This window comes from Neomonachus schauinslandi, chromosome 9, assembly GCF_002201575.2.
Source record: "Neomonachus schauinslandi chromosome 9, ASM220157v2, whole genome shotgun sequence".
NCBI classification, from domain to species: domain Eukaryota; kingdom Metazoa; phylum Chordata; class Mammalia; order Carnivora; family Phocidae; genus Neomonachus; species Neomonachus schauinslandi.
The window spans coordinates 14,632,590-14,647,693 of record NC_058411.1 but is presented as its reverse complement, the minus strand read 5'-3'; the positions used below and the strand labels follow the sequence as shown (position 1 = coordinate 14,647,693).

General features: G+C 38.9%; 1 protein-coding gene across 8 annotated transcripts in view; it reads left to right on the top strand.

Moving 5' to 3' along the window:
• Nucleotides 1-372: 372 nt before the first annotated feature.
• ZC3H14 (zinc finger CCCH-type containing 14) overlaps nt 373-15,104 on the top strand; it is a 51,224-nt gene continuing 36,492 nt past the window's right edge. For 6 of the 8 annotated variants that reach the window (XM_021679812.2, XM_044918171.1, XM_044918170.1 and 3 more), the window contains exons 1-8: nt 373-553; nt 1,014-1,056; nt 8,570-8,684; nt 10,882-10,922; nt 11,793-11,988; nt 12,543-12,972; nt 13,884-14,044; nt 14,430-14,530. In XM_021679812.2, the coding sequence (XP_021535487.1) occupies nt 518-553; nt 1,014-1,056; nt 8,570-8,684; nt 10,882-10,922; nt 11,793-11,988; nt 12,543-12,972; nt 13,884-14,044; nt 14,430-14,530 (1,123 nt within the window). In that variant the 5' untranslated portion in view covers nt 373-517. Of the gene's footprint in view, nt 554-1,013; nt 1,057-7,826; nt 7,898-8,569; nt 8,685-10,881; nt 10,923-11,792; nt 11,989-12,542; nt 12,973-13,883; nt 14,045-14,429; nt 14,531-15,104 lie in introns of those variants that run through there. The other 2 variants (XM_021679808.2, XM_021679810.2) reach the window with 2 other exon arrangements.

Below are 15,104 nucleotides of genomic sequence, written 5' to 3'. Positions count from 1 at the left end.
GCTAGGAGGCAGTCTATTTTACAGGTAGGAAAACTAAGGACTTAAAGGTTTAAATCATCTAAACCATTATCACATTAAAAGCCAGTGAAAGCTGGATTCTAACTCAGATATCATACCAAAGCCAAGGATCTTTCCGCTGCATTTAATTCATCTTTATTTTCCAAAGAGCGTAAAATGAGTAAGTGAGGGCGAGGAAAGGGGAGAGCTCTCCAGGTGCCGGGAGCGGCGGAGAGAAACCGAGGGCATCCTCCGGCCGCTGCTCTCCTAGCCGCCAGCAGAGGCCGCCCGAATACAGACTCCGCGGGCCCAGGTGCGCGCAGGCGCAGGCGCAGGCGCAGGCGCGCTCGACTCTGCTCTCCCTGGCGGGCCGGGCCGGTGGGGGCGGGTCACGCAGATCGCGCGGCCGGGAGCTGGTAGCTGGCGGCTGCGGCGGCGGAGCTGCGGGGCCGGGAGCCGGCGCGGGGCTCTGGGTAAGCGAAGCGCCGCGCAGTGCTGAGCCCGCCGCCCGCCGGGAGCCATGGAAATCGGCACCGAGATCAGCCGCAAGATCCGGGTAAGGCCCGCGTCGGGCGGGGGCGGGAAGCCGGGCCTCAGCGGGCGGGCGCGCGGTTGTCAGGAGTAACGGGGACTGTGGGCCCGGCCTGGACGCCGCGGCCTACTCGCCGCCGGGGGCTCTCGGCGAGCTGCGGGGTCGGCGAACGACTCCTTCTCGGCCTGGGCCGCCTCGGGCCGACGGGCCTCAGAGAGCTCGGCGGGCGAGCGGGGCCGCGGCTGGAGAAAGCCGCCGGGAGCGGAAGGAGGCGTGGAGCGCCGGGCGAGAGACGCGCTCGGCGGCGGCTGGAGGGGCCCGCGGGGGCGGGGGAGGGGCCCGGGCGCCTCCCCGCCCCCACCTGGGACCTGGGCGCCGAGCGGGCGGGAGGTGCGCGCAGCTGCCAAGTTGCCTCTGCGTTACGGAGCCGGGTGCTTTTCCGCCTTTTCTCACACGCACGTTTGTCTTTCTCTTCTTCCCTCAGAGTGCCATTAAGGGGAAATTGCAAGAATTAGGAGCTTATGTTGGTAAGTTTTTTTGTTGTTGTCAGCGTAATAGAATTTAGACTTTGCTGCTAATTGAATTTTAGTGAATGCATTTTTTTTCCCCTTCGTACTGTCGACTTTGGAGAAACCGCTTTTTACTTTCAAGTCTGATTCTTTGCGGTTTCTTATTCTTATTGTCTTTTCTTGAAAGCTCTATATGCAACCTTGCTCCCCCCCCCCAAAAAAAACCGCCTTTTAATATGGTGCTTTTAAGATTGTTTAGCCTCCTCTGTTGAGGCTCTGTCTTATTCTCCATGTTTATTTGATTCTGTTTTTCCTATTCTCTTTGCTTTCCTCTTGATCTTCTTGTTTCAGAACTTATTTTGCATATGAATGTTTTCTGGCAGTTGCCTCTGCCGCGGTTCAGTGAGTTTTATTTTCAAATCTTTCTTTTTTCCTGTCTCTTTTCCTCTTAGCACCCACAGTAATGTTTTCTCTTTTTCTTTATGCTTTTATGATTTATAATTTGAGTGTTTACTTTGGATCAGGCACTGTACTTAACCATTGTCTATGCGTTAGGTCATGATAATATCCAGGAGAACACTGGAAGGTAAGTGGTAATACTCCTGTTTGTACAAGCAAGGAAACTGAGGCTTTGAGTGTTTACTTGAGCAATGCTTTATGGATTGAGATTTGGGTCTGTTTGGCTCCAAAGCTGGTGCCTCCTGTAAAAGTAATTTAGGACATGGTTCTCAAGGTGTGAGAGATGCCAAGGGTCTCTGAAGTCAAAACTATTATCTCATTAATACTGAAAGGGTACTTGCCATTTGGATTGTGCAAAAGCATGAGTTAAACTGGTGGTACCTGAATCTGGAGATCTCACCGCAAACTCTGTGAGAAATCCTATCACCCCTCTCCTGGGAATTTTTTTAAAAAGCCAGTTTCACTTAATTAGTGAAGCAGTAAAAATATTTTTTTTAAATCTTGGCCCTTGCCTACGTCTTTTAAATGTGTGATGTGAGAAAATAGGATTACTCATGAAGTACTTCTGTGTATTAAAACAGGTTGGTTTGTCTGAAGGGAAAGGATTTGTGTGATTGAGTTAGGCACCGTTTTCATGGAACATTGTTTTTATCTCCTAACACTGACAAACTAGACATACACTTGGATATTTGGCAGACATATTCTTGAAAGTGAAAAGAGGAAAAGAACTGATACACTTTTTTACCAATGACAAAAGTTGAGCTTTCAGGTGAAAATAGAATTTTGAAAAGTTTGTTTCTGCCATCATGAACTTGAAAGCTTCCCAGTACTTAAAAGAAGTTCTGATGATATTAACAAATGATTCTTTTGTATCTTGTAATGAATTGTATCAACATGTCAGTGATTTACCCTGAACCAGTAGTTTTTCAAATGATCAATGCATGATGTTACAAAATTATACAAGGGAAAAAGATTCATTAAAAGTAGAGGATGGATCAGTGGATTTTCATGTAACAAGGTACAAAAAGGTGATTGATAGAGTTTTAGTTTCCATATTGCTGCCTACCTTTAAGAAGCTACCACTTGTTGAGTTTTGATGTAGTATCACAGAAGAATGTCCACATTATCTGAAAAGGCTTTTAAAATACAGTTGACCCTTGAACAACTTAAGGGTAGGACTGCTGGACACTCCCCTCCCTGGCACAGTTGAAAAGATGAGTGTAACTTTTGACTCTCTGCAGATTTACCTACTAATAGCCTATTGTTCATCAGAAGTCTTACTGTTAACATAACCAGTCTGTTAACACATATTTTGTATATTATGTGTACTCTATACTTTATTTTTACAGAAAGTAAGCTAGAGAAAAGAAAATATCAAAAAAATCATAAGGAGGAGAACATGCGTTTTTGATACATGTATCAAAAAAAATCCAGGTATAATTGGACCCAGGCAGTTCAAACCTATGTTCAAGGGTCAGCTATACTTTCTTTTCCAACTGTGTATTTGTGAGGCCAGATTTTCGTCATATTCTTCAATTAGAGCAACATATCATAACAGGTTAAATGCAAAAGTGGAAATTGAATCCAGCTGTCTTTTTAAAAACCAGATATTTAAATATAACTAGTTTTATGTTATTTTTTTGGAAAATTTATTTTTTATAAAAATGTTAATTATGTCATATAAATGGGTTTATTAACATGTGATAAGTGTGTTATTTTATTTTATTTTATTTTAATTTTTTTTAAAGATTTTATTTATTTATTTGAGAGAGAGAATGAGAGAGAGAGAGCATGAGAGGGGGAGGGTCAGAGGGAGAAGCAGACTCCCTGCCGAGCAGGGAGCTCGATGCCGGACTCGATCCCGGGACTCCAGGATCATGACCTGAGCTGAAGGCAGTCGCTTAACCAACTGAGCCACCCAGGCGCCCAAGTGTGTTATTTTAAATAAGATTTTTAAATTCTCAGTTTTTCTAGCATGATAATTATCAATAGATAATTCACATAAAAGTTCTTTTTGTCGTTGGTAACAAAGTGTATCAGTTCTTTTCCTCTTTTCCCCTTTCAAGAATATGTCTGCCAAATATCCAAGTGTATGTCTGGTTGGTCAGTGTTAGGAGATAAAAATAATGTTCCATGAAGAAGGTGGCTAACTCAATCATGACCTGAGCTGAAATTAAGAGTTGGAAGCTTAACTGACTGACCCACCCTGGGTCATCAGAGCATAAAGCAAACCTGAGACCCAGCGGTTTGAGAATTACTAATTTGGGGTGCCTGGGTGGCTCAGTTGGTTAAGCCGCTGCCTTCCGCTCGGGTCATGATCCCAGGGTCGTGGGATCGAGCCCCACGTCAGGCTCCCTGCTCGGCAGAGAGCCTGCTTCTCCCTCTCCCTCTGCCTGCTGCTCTGCCTACTTGTGCTCTCTATCTCTCTGTTAAATAAATAAATAAAATCCTTAAAAAAAAAAAAAAAAAGAATTACTAATTTACCACATGCTGGGCACTTTTTATAAACTATTTGTCAAGATTGTTCTAAGCCTTTAACAGATAAGAGAATTGAAGCTCAGAAGTAAAGATGAAGCTGAACCAGAATTGATTTATTATTTAATTTCTTCAACACTTGATGGATACCAGCTATGTGTCAGGAACTTGTTTGGTTCAAAAAGAAATCTACAGAAAACATCTAGCGTAAACTTTCTTAGTTCTAGCACATGAAAGCACAAACACGTGTTGAGTCTAAGTTCAGTCTTATTGATGATTCCTATCATTTATCAAAAATCTCAAACCAAGAATTTTGAGTCTATTAAAAACTTGGTTTATAAGCCTAATGTTCAATATGAAATGAATTGTAGTAAAAATATAAATAGTTTAAAAAATAAAAATAGTTTGATTTTCAGAATATTTTCATATAGTTACATTTGTTCCTGAACACAGTGCTAAGTGGGAATGGCAGGTAGTAGTATTTCTTTTACAACTAAAAAAAATGGAGGGGCGCCTGGGTGGCTCAGTCAGTTAAGCATCTGCCTTCGGCTCAGGTCATGATTCCAGGGTTCTGGGATCCGGCTCCCTGCTCAGTGGGAAGCCTGCTTCTCCCTCTCTCTCTGCCTGCCGCTCCCCCTCCTTGTGTGTGTGTGCGCGTGCGCGCGCTCTCTCTCTCTCTGTCAAATAAATAAAATCTTTTTTTTTTAAAGAAAAAACACTAAAAAAGGAATCTTGGGAGTAGCAGAGCTGGTCAGTAGCAGATTTAAGACCAGAGAACTCAGGTCTTCTGTGTCCTTGATACCAGCAAAGGCATAGGAGTCACTCCTGTGTGCTCCTCTGGAATCCACTGAAATCTCTTCCAGTGATTGACACATTAGCATGGCTTCCCAACTTGTGTCTGTTTCTTGACTGGACATTTCTTGAGGGCAGAGACTTAGTATTTGTGATGTCCCAGTGGCCTAGCAGAGAGTATGATTTTTTTTTTTTTTTAAATAAGTGTTGATTAAGTAGAAAAACAGGGGTTACAGTTACTCTGAAATAAAAGTATACGTTACGAATTTAGGTTTACAGTTAGCTACCTGATTGTATGTTTATACATCATTGTCCTTCTGAAAAGGATGACTTTCTAATCCCTCTCTCTGTAAGAAAGTCCTGGAAACCTTTAAGGTTATGGAAGCAATAGTATTTAACAAATATTTGAGTATTTATTTTCAAGGCATGGGGTGGCGAACAACTCTTAGGAGTGATAACTTCTCGTTTGTGTTTATTTAAAATGGAGCACCTCAGTGGGAAGGCGATTACGGTTCAGAGCAGTCCTTCATTCACATGTTATTTTTTATTTAAAAAAATTCTTTTAGTATCCTTGACAATTTCATTCACATTTTAGAAGCCTGAACTTTGCATAAACCTCCAAAACACTCACTTTTTCCCCAGTAGAGATTTCAAATAAATTTGAGAAATCCGAAATCTGTGGAAATGTATCATGAACACGTTAATTTTTCATCAGATTCTTATTTTCTGTTTTGTATACTGAGGAAACTGTATGATTTTCCAATGGCTTGGTTGAGATATAATTAGTATATTAACATTGGTATATTAAACTGCATGTTTAAAGTGTACAGTTCGGTAAGTCTTGACAAATACACATGATAATTAGACTAATGAACGTATTCATTACTCCCAGAAGTTCCCTGGGGCTCCTTTTTATCCTTCCTTCCCGCCTTTCCCTGCCTTGACCAGTACTGGAGCAGCCACGGATCTCACCTAGAATGTTAGAAAATGCAAGCTAATAGTGCCAGGAAAGCACATTTTCTTTCTTTTTCTTTTTTTTCTTTCTTTTCTTTCTTTCTTTCTTTTCTTCTTTCTCTTTCTCTTTCTTTCTTTCTTGATTTTATTTATTTATTTGACAGAAAGAGAGGGCGTGCACCAGCAGGAGGAGCAGCAGGCAGAGGGAGAGGAAGAAGCAGGCTCCCCACTGAGCAGGGAGCCTGATGCAGGACTTGGTCCCAGGACCCTGGGATCATGACCTGAGCTGAAGGCAGATGCTTAACCCACTGAGCCACCCAGGCGCCCAGGAAAGCACATTTTCATCATTGACATTGTGAGGGAGAAAATCTGTGAAGGCTGGCAAAGCATTCTAACTTTTTTTGTTGACCTTTCCTGGGTTACCAGTGGTAGTCCATAGGAGGTAGGTGCACTTTGCATAAATAGGCTACCAGGCTTACTTGCTGTAATTGCCAGAAACAGTGGGAACCTTTTGATACTGTGCAAAGAAAATAAATGACTGTCTTCTTGTTCCCACTTATATTCCCTCACATCATATTGCATGATTTCATTAAATATTCAGATTTCTTCAAGAGAACAAAAAGGCAGCCTACTGAATGGGAGAAGATATCTGCGAATGATACATCTGATAAGGGGTTCATATCCAAAATATATAAAAAACTCACACAACTTAACAACCCCCCCCCAAAAAAAATCCATTTAAAAAAATGGACAGAGGACCTGAACAGACGTTTTTCCAAAGAAGACATACAGATGGCCAACGGACACATGAAAATATACTAACATCACTAGTCATCAGGGAAATGCAAATCAAAACCACATATATCACTTTACACCTGTGATAATGGCTGGAATCAAAGAGACAAGAACTTGGCAAGAATGTAGAGAAAAAGGGACCCTCATTCCGTTGGTGGGAATGCAAATTGGTGCAGCCACTATGGAAAACAATAACAATATGGAAGTTCCTCAAAAAAATTAAAAATAGGGGTGCCTGGGTGGTTCAGTCAGTTGAGCATCTGCCTTCAGCTCAGGTTATGATCCCAGGGTCCTGGGATTGAGCCCCATGTCGGGCTCTCTCCTCAGCAGGAACCTACTTCTCCCTCTCCCTGGCGCTCCCCTTGCTTGTATTCTGTCTCTCTGTCAAGTAAATAAATAAAATTTTCAAAAAAAAATTAAAAATACAAGTATTATATCCAGTAATTCCACTATTGGGTATTTACCCAAAGTAAACAAAACCACTGATTCAAAAAGATAACATGTTTCTCTATGTTATGTTGTAGCGTTATTTACAATAGCCAAGAAATGGAAGCAGCCCAAGTGTCCATTGATAGATGACTGTATAAAGAAGATAAGAGATATATATACGTGTGTATATGTTTATAATGGAATATTATTCAGCCGTTAAAAACAATGGGAACTTGCCATTTACAACAACATGGATGAACCTAGAGGGTATTACACTAAGTGAAATAAGTCACACAGAAAGACAAAACCATATGATTTTCTTGTATGTGGAATCTAAAAAACAAAATGGGCACCTGGCTGGTTGAGTCAGTAGAGCATGTGACTCTTGATCTCAGTGTCGTGAGTTCAAGCCCCACGTTGGGTGTAGAGATAACAAGTAAAAAATAAAAAAAACTAAAACCAACCCTGACTCTTAGATACACAGAACAAATTGGTGGTTGCCAGAGGGGAGGTAGGTGAGGGATGGGTGAACTAGATAAAGGGGATTAAGAGGTATAAATATCTAGTTATAAAATAAGTCATAGATGAAAAGTACAGCACAGGGAGTATAATCAGTTTTGTAATAACACTGTATGGTGATAACTAACTCTCCAGAGGCAGGGTTGCCACCTCGACTAAAATTTTTTGCAACATTTTTTTTTGTTAGTAAAATTGCAAGAGATCTAAATATCCAGTGACATAAAATGAATGAATTGTATATTCATACCAATAGAGCAGTAAAAAATTTAGATTTCTCTCTCTCCATTTGTAGATTGGGCTAAGTATATTTGTGCTTTTCTTGAACTGGATTTTTGATGATTCTCCTTGAAACAAATGTCTTATAGTACTTCTTTTTTTGTCTGATAGTACTTCTGAAATGAACCTTTCTGCCTACTTAGAAATACGAATCTTTAAGGTATTAAATCTGAAGGAATTTTTTTGGTGGGGATTAGAGTTCTTGATAAATGCCTTTGCTTCCTTATCTTTTTATTGTGGTGGTGGTGTTTTTGGTCCTAGACCTCACCTTCATAATCATTGTGTTAGGAGCATATGAAGTTGAAATTATTTAAATATATTTTTTAAATGATAATTTTTGGGTGGTTTTAGTTTATTTGCTGTTGGTGCAAATTGGTTACCCTGAGATAATAGAAATCTGCCTTTACTGAGGATAAAGATGTTCTCTTGAGAAATGAATATCATTTTGAAACATAGGTAAACACAAAACTAGACAAAACTCAATTACTATTCTTGAGGATGTCCATATGCTTTCTGGAAGCTTCTCTGAAATTGATGAGCATTATTGAAAAGATAAAAAGACAGTGAATACACTCTCAAGTTTCATACTGTAATTCACAATATCTAGTTTTATAAGTATTTGTTAGATATTCCTAATTCCCATCCTTCTAGTAATTGAAATACCTATGTAATGAAGAGGGGAAAAACTATACTTTCTTGTCCAACATAATTCTAGTAGAGCTGAGATACTAATTTTTAGAGCTATATCTATATTTTCAACTACATTGACTTTTAAGTAGAAGACAATATTGAGGAAAACATAAAGTTTTTATATACTTTTCCTTTTAACTAGATGAAGAACTTCCTGATTACATTATGGTGATGGTGGCCAACAAGAAAAGTCAGGACCAAATGACAGAGGACCTGTCCCTGTTTCTAGGGAACAACACAATTCGATTCACCGTATGGTATGTTTCTGAATTTTTACCCCTTAGACCAAAGTTTGGCACAAGTCAGAGTAGGTATTCTGTCTGAAAAGAGGTTCTTGTCAGGAGAGTCAGATTCACTGTGGAGAGGGAGGTAGTGAGCCATGAGAGCGCAGCTTCTGGAGCCAGACTCCTGAGGTTGAATCCTGGATCTGCCTCTTGCCTTGGTTTTTCCATTTGTAAAATGGGATTAATAAATCCCCTTTATAGGCCTGTTGTAAGGATTAAATGAAATAATATGTGTAATGTACTTGTAGCTGTGCCTGGCCCCATAACAAGTCCTTAGTCTATCTTAACTGCAGTTGTTATGTTTCTTTTGTAAATGTTTGCATCTTATTCCTTTCCCCGAACCAAAACCAGTTTACATGTATTTTGGGGGCTGGATTGACTTCCTAAATTGCTTTCTTTAATGAGTTAACCTTTAGGAGGCAAAGTTTTTGGACAAAATTTCAAATCATTTTTAAAAGTTTGGAACTTTCTGAAGTTTGGAATTTTAAAAAGACAATTTTATGTTCAAATATAAATTCATGTTATAATTTTCAGTGTTCTTTTTCAAACCAAATATTGTCTTTAGTTTAGAATAGTGACTAAAGGCGTAAGATTCAATTTAAGAAGGCAGGTTTGAGGTAGAGTGAGGGTGGCGGGAGGGTAATGATGTGACTGAGAATAGATCAGGAAGTACTCCTATAAGCGCCCTCACTCTGGGAACCACCAATTACAACACAGGTTGATAATGGAACAAAAGTTGAGTGAGCAGAGTGGCCTGCTTACTTTGAATGGCAAGAGACTGGGAGAGGTAATAGGAGGCATTAAAGAGGGATATGAAACTGGTTAATTTCTTGCCTTTAAACTAAAGTTTATCTTGAAGGTGTTTTTGCCCCTGTGGGCCACTGTATGCTTTGCAAGTCTTGTGAACTTTTCTTGAAATTCCCCACAGAATTCTCTATGTTAGATTATACAGTTTTGTATGACATTCAGTGCAGTGGTTGATCCTCATATTTTTTGGTACAGCCAACTACTGCAGAGTGGGCGTCCTAACCCACTCATTACACTTAGTCCCCAGAATTTCCCAAAAAAGAGAGAGAGAGAGAGACTGTGGTACTTTTGACTGGGGAAGTTATCATGATTACCTTTTTTTTTTTTTTTTGAACTCTTCTGCACCCCAGGTATTTGTTTTGTTTCATATACATGTTTTATGACTTGACTTTTGGTTCAACCTTTGTATCACTTTTTGGGTTTGAGTCCCACTAATATACTATGGAAGATTGACCTAGAGATCCTTTCTTAGATAACTTGATGGAATGCCTGGGACACATTTCTTACATAAAGGACTAAATGAATTTGAATTTAAAATCAAATTAATTCAGTTTTCTCATCTTGCCATAAATTCCTTAATATGTACTGATGCAAGTTACGGTATCTCTGTTTGGGCACTTTATTTCCCTGGTTAAGTGTTCATTGACATCAGCCTGAAATGGACTATTATGATTGTTTGGAGCCCTGCAATAATTGTGTCCAAGGGGACAGTAGCATGTGACTGGGTTCTGGGTGAGACATTATAATGAGATATTTCTGGTATTTTCAGGAGGTACGGCTCTTGGAAGGGATTGTAAGGCAAATTTGCTTTGCACATAACTATTAAAATAGGCTATATTATAAGCAAGGTTGTAACCTGTGCTTGTTTACAGCATTAGTAATGAAGTGATACGTTTTGATACTATTTTTCAGGTTTTTTCACCTCTCAGAATTAAGTTGTTCCAGAAACCATATAAATAGATAAACTTAAACTCTGCTTTGTAGTAATAAGCTATATTACATATTTCTGATATTTTATCTTTTACCATATGCTACACGGAGTCTTTAGTCCTTTAAAACAAAATTACATTCTTTGTAGATCAAGACTGTGGTCAGATAATATCTTTGCCCTTATTTGTACAGAAGATAGATGTTGAAAGTATGATGAAAAAATAATGATTTTTGATTGGCTTCTATAGTATTCATATAAGCCTTTTTTAAAAATGTGGCATTTCTTTAACTTTGATACTTTTTGTCCATTAATTACCATTTATCAGTATTTATATCTGAAGGTAGATTCTATAATGTCATCAAATTTCAAGTGATAGTTGAAATAAAATCTTGATTGAAGGAAGCTTTAATATTTTTGTTTTTTTTCTTTTAGGCTTCATGGTGTGTTAGATAAACTTCGCTCTGTTACAACTGGTAAGATTCATTCAAACGTTTGGAATTTACTATAGCATTTTCTTTTAAGATCGTATTTATTTGCAAGAGAGAGAGATCACGAGCAGGGAGAGGGGCAGAGGGAGAAACAGACTCCCCGCTGAGCAGGGAGCCCGATGTGGGGCTCGATCCCAGGACCCTGGGATCATGACGTGAGTTGAAAGCAGACACTTAACCGACTGAGGCACCCAGGCACCCCTAACGTTTTCTTTCTAAAGCCGTTATACTGCTTTGGAAAAAATTCCATAAATTTGAAAATAATAGTTTCTTAGAACTTTCTTAGTAAGCTCATGAATTATGAATTCAAGAGCAATAAATTTAACATAAAGATAATTTAAACAAGGGAAAGGAAACTATGCAATTTATCCTAAGGAGATAATTGTAAATGTGTGCAGTGTTTTTAGCTTCAAGGATGTTTTAATATTTTATTTATTTAGTTTTAAAGATTATTTATTTGAAAAAGAGAGAAAGAGCGCACGCACAAGAATGTGGAGGGAGTACAGACGGAGAGAGAGGATCTCAAGCAGACTCTGTGCTAAGCACAGAGCCTGAGATGGGGCTCAGTCCCACCGCCCATGAGATCACGACCTGAGCTGAAATCACTAGTCGGTTGCTCAACTGACTGAGCTACCCAGGCGTCTCGAGGATGTTTTAATATTTTATAATGGAAAATTATTTGAAAGTTCAGTAATAGTAAATTGAATTAATTATTATATTAACTACGTGTGGAGTTAACAATCAGCCATTAAAAATGCTGTGGAAGAACACATTGCTTTTAAATTGGTGATGAAGAAGGGAAAGGTTCAGAGTTAATAAAAACAGCTTAAAAGGACCATGTGTTTCTTTTTCCAGACCCTTCCAGTCTTAAGTCTTCTGATACTAACATCTTTGATAATAACGTGTCTTCAAACAAGAGCTGTTTCAGTCGGGGAGATGAGAGAAGGCATGAAGCTGCAGTGCCACCTCTTGCGGTTGCTAGCACTAGACCTGAAAAAAGAGATTCCAGGGTTTCTACTAGTTCACAGGAGCAAAAAACCACTACTGTCAGGTAAGAGTCCTGTGTAGACCTGCTGTGGGTAGATGGGTATGTGTATGTGACCTTGACATTAGGTTTTAGATCTTTAAATTTTTGTTTTCAGAAATTTTTGGAAATACTGAGGTGGTTGTGAGCAATTTTTTTTTTTAATTAATTAATTTATTTATTTTAGAGAGTGAGAGAGAGAGAGAGAGAGCACAAGAGGGGGGAGTGGGAGAGGGAGAAGCAGACTCCCTGCTGAGCAGGGAGCCCGATGCGGGACTCGATCCTGGGACTCCAGAATCATGACCTGAGCCGAAGGCAATCGCTTAACCAACTGAGCCACCCAGGCGCCCCGAGCAATTTCTTTTTAACAAGATAATGATAAGACCTATGTATGATTATCTTTTACCTCAAATATAGTAAATCAAAGTTTTAAAAAAGAAAGTAATTTTAAAGTAGTTTTTAATGGAATACGTAAAGGGAGTATCTAAACTTTCTCATTAAAATTTAAGTATTCTTTGAAGATTTGAAGATACTGCTCTTAGTTGGTTAAAATTTTATGTGTATGTTGTTTTTAAAAATAGACAGACTTATGATGATGGAGCTGCAACCCGATTAATGTCAACTGTGAAGCCTCTGAGGGAGCCAGCACCCTCTGAAGATGTGATTGATATTAAGCCAGAACCAGATGATCTCATTGATGAAGACCTCAATTTTGTGCAGGAGAACCCTTTATCTCAGAAAAAACCTACAGTGACACTTGCATATGGTTCTTCTCGCCCTTCTATTGAAATTTATCGACCACCTGCAAGTCGAAATGCAGATAGTGGTGCTCATTTAAACAGGTTGCAATTTCAGCAGCAGCCAAACAGTATTCATGCTGCCAAGCAACCTGATATACAGAACAGCCGGGTATATGAAACAGGACGTTTGTGTGAACCGGAAATGCTTAACAGCTTGGAAGAGACTTACAGTCCTTTTTTCAGAAACAACTCAGAAAAAATGAGTATTGAGGTTTGTATATATATATATATATATATATATATATGTATTTATTTATTATTATTATTTTTTTAATTTTTAAAATTCTTTTATTTTTTTAAGTAGGCTGCATGCCCATCATGGGGCTTGAACTTAGAACTCTGAGATCAAGAGTCACGTGCTCGGGCGCCTGGGTGGCTCAGTTGGTTAAGCGACTGCCTTCGGCTCAGGTCATGATCCTGGAGTCCCTGGATCGAGTCCCGCATCGGGCTCCCTGCTTGGCAGGGAGTCTGCTTCTCCCTCTGACCCTCCCCCCTCTCATGTGCTCTCTCTCTCTCAAATAAATAAATAAAATCTTAAAAAAAAAAAAAAAAAAGAGTCACATGCTCTACTAACTGATCCAGCTGGGCGCCCCTGCATATGCTTTTAAATTCTGGCTTCTTAGGCTGAAAATTGGCATTTCTTAAAACTGACTATCTGAAATAACTAAACACATATTGCAAGTTTACTTTAAACTGATTTCTATGCTATTCAACATACTACACCAGATTTTCCTCTCCACAACTGGCTTCTACAGATATTTGACATCTTGTTTACCTTCCTGGGATGCCATCATTTGAGATAACTAACCTTACCTTATAATTTTGGTGGAATTTTAGGTCAGTTTTAGATTTTCCACGGCAGTTACTAGGAAACAACTAAGTAATTCCATTTTATGAGTTTCCTCACCGGTGCTATATTCTACTGTTTATAAATGAATGTAAAGCACTAGTTTTTGTTTTAGCTAACAATTGGCTATTAGGATAATACTTATTTTTATAAGAAACCAGGAAATAGCTTGTGAATTCTTAATATGATTGGCTTTTTCTTGGGGAAAAAAAATATTGTTGTAGAACTTTGTTTTTTCTCTGAGACTAGGTAAGCGTAAATTTATCTGATTGCAGGAAGAAAACTTTCGGAAGAGAAAGTTGCCTGTGGTAAGTTCAGTTGTTAAAGTAAAAAAATTCAATCATGATGGAGAAGAGGAGGAGGAAGATGATGACTGTGGGTCTCGTACAGGAAGCGTCTCCAGCAGTGTGTCAGTGCCAGCAAAGCCTGAAAGGAGGTACCTTGACCATTGTCTGTAAATTAATCTGTAATTGCCTGATGGAATCTTCTGGGTTTCTTGAAGGAGGATATCCTGAAAATAAAATTTTAATAGCATATAAGACTTTTCTATTGGTTTTTGAGAAACAGATTAATGAAAGAGAAGTTGTTAAAATTGGAAAAGATTGCAGAGAATACTAAAAACTGGAATATGGTGGGGGGAGGGGGTGATCCAGACTCATTATTTAAAAAGTTAAAAGGTTCCAATCTAGTTGACATTTCCTAAAAACTACAACTAGTCTGTACAAAACCTAAGAGAAGGCTGTAGCAAAGGCTTAATGGATAGCTAGCATGTAAAGAACTCAAATCTAAAATTTAATCAAAATACTTTTAACTTTTTTTAGACCTTCACTTCCACCTTCTAAACAAGCTAACAAGAATCTAATTTTGAAGGCTATATCTGAAGCTCAAGAATCTGTAACAAAAACAACTAACTATTCTACAGGTAATTTAAATGTATTATGTTTACATTAAGTGAGTTTTCTTTAACTCTTGAGGAAGCTAGAATTGGTTGCTTCCCAAGTTGTGGTATAGTAAAGACACTTGCCAGATGTCAGGACCAAGAAGAGGTTCAAAGAACGGTTTTAAAAGGAGATCACTTTGAGAAACTTCCAGCTGTCAGTGTAATTTAGTTCTTTGAGCAACTGTGTAATGCCTTTTATTCCCTCTTTCTAGTGTGTGTGAAATATATATTAAAATTTTTGTAGGGAGTTTTGATAAAGGTGGGACTTTTCATATTCATGGCATTGGAGTCAGCATTTGATAGGACTTTATGATCTGTAAAAGGGAGCAGAGTTGGATATTAAGAGGTCAGAGTTAGAGAAATTTGGCTAGTGCATGAGCAGATTGGCTTCTTTGCTTTCAGTAGAACCCATTAAGGAATATAAGGCAGAGAATTGACTCATTTGTGATGTTCCTTCCCCAGTCCTAGTGGAAGTACTAAATTATTTTCCGAGAGAATATAAGGGTATTGCATGTTTTTAAAACAAAAATAAGTCACGTATAATCTGACCTTACAA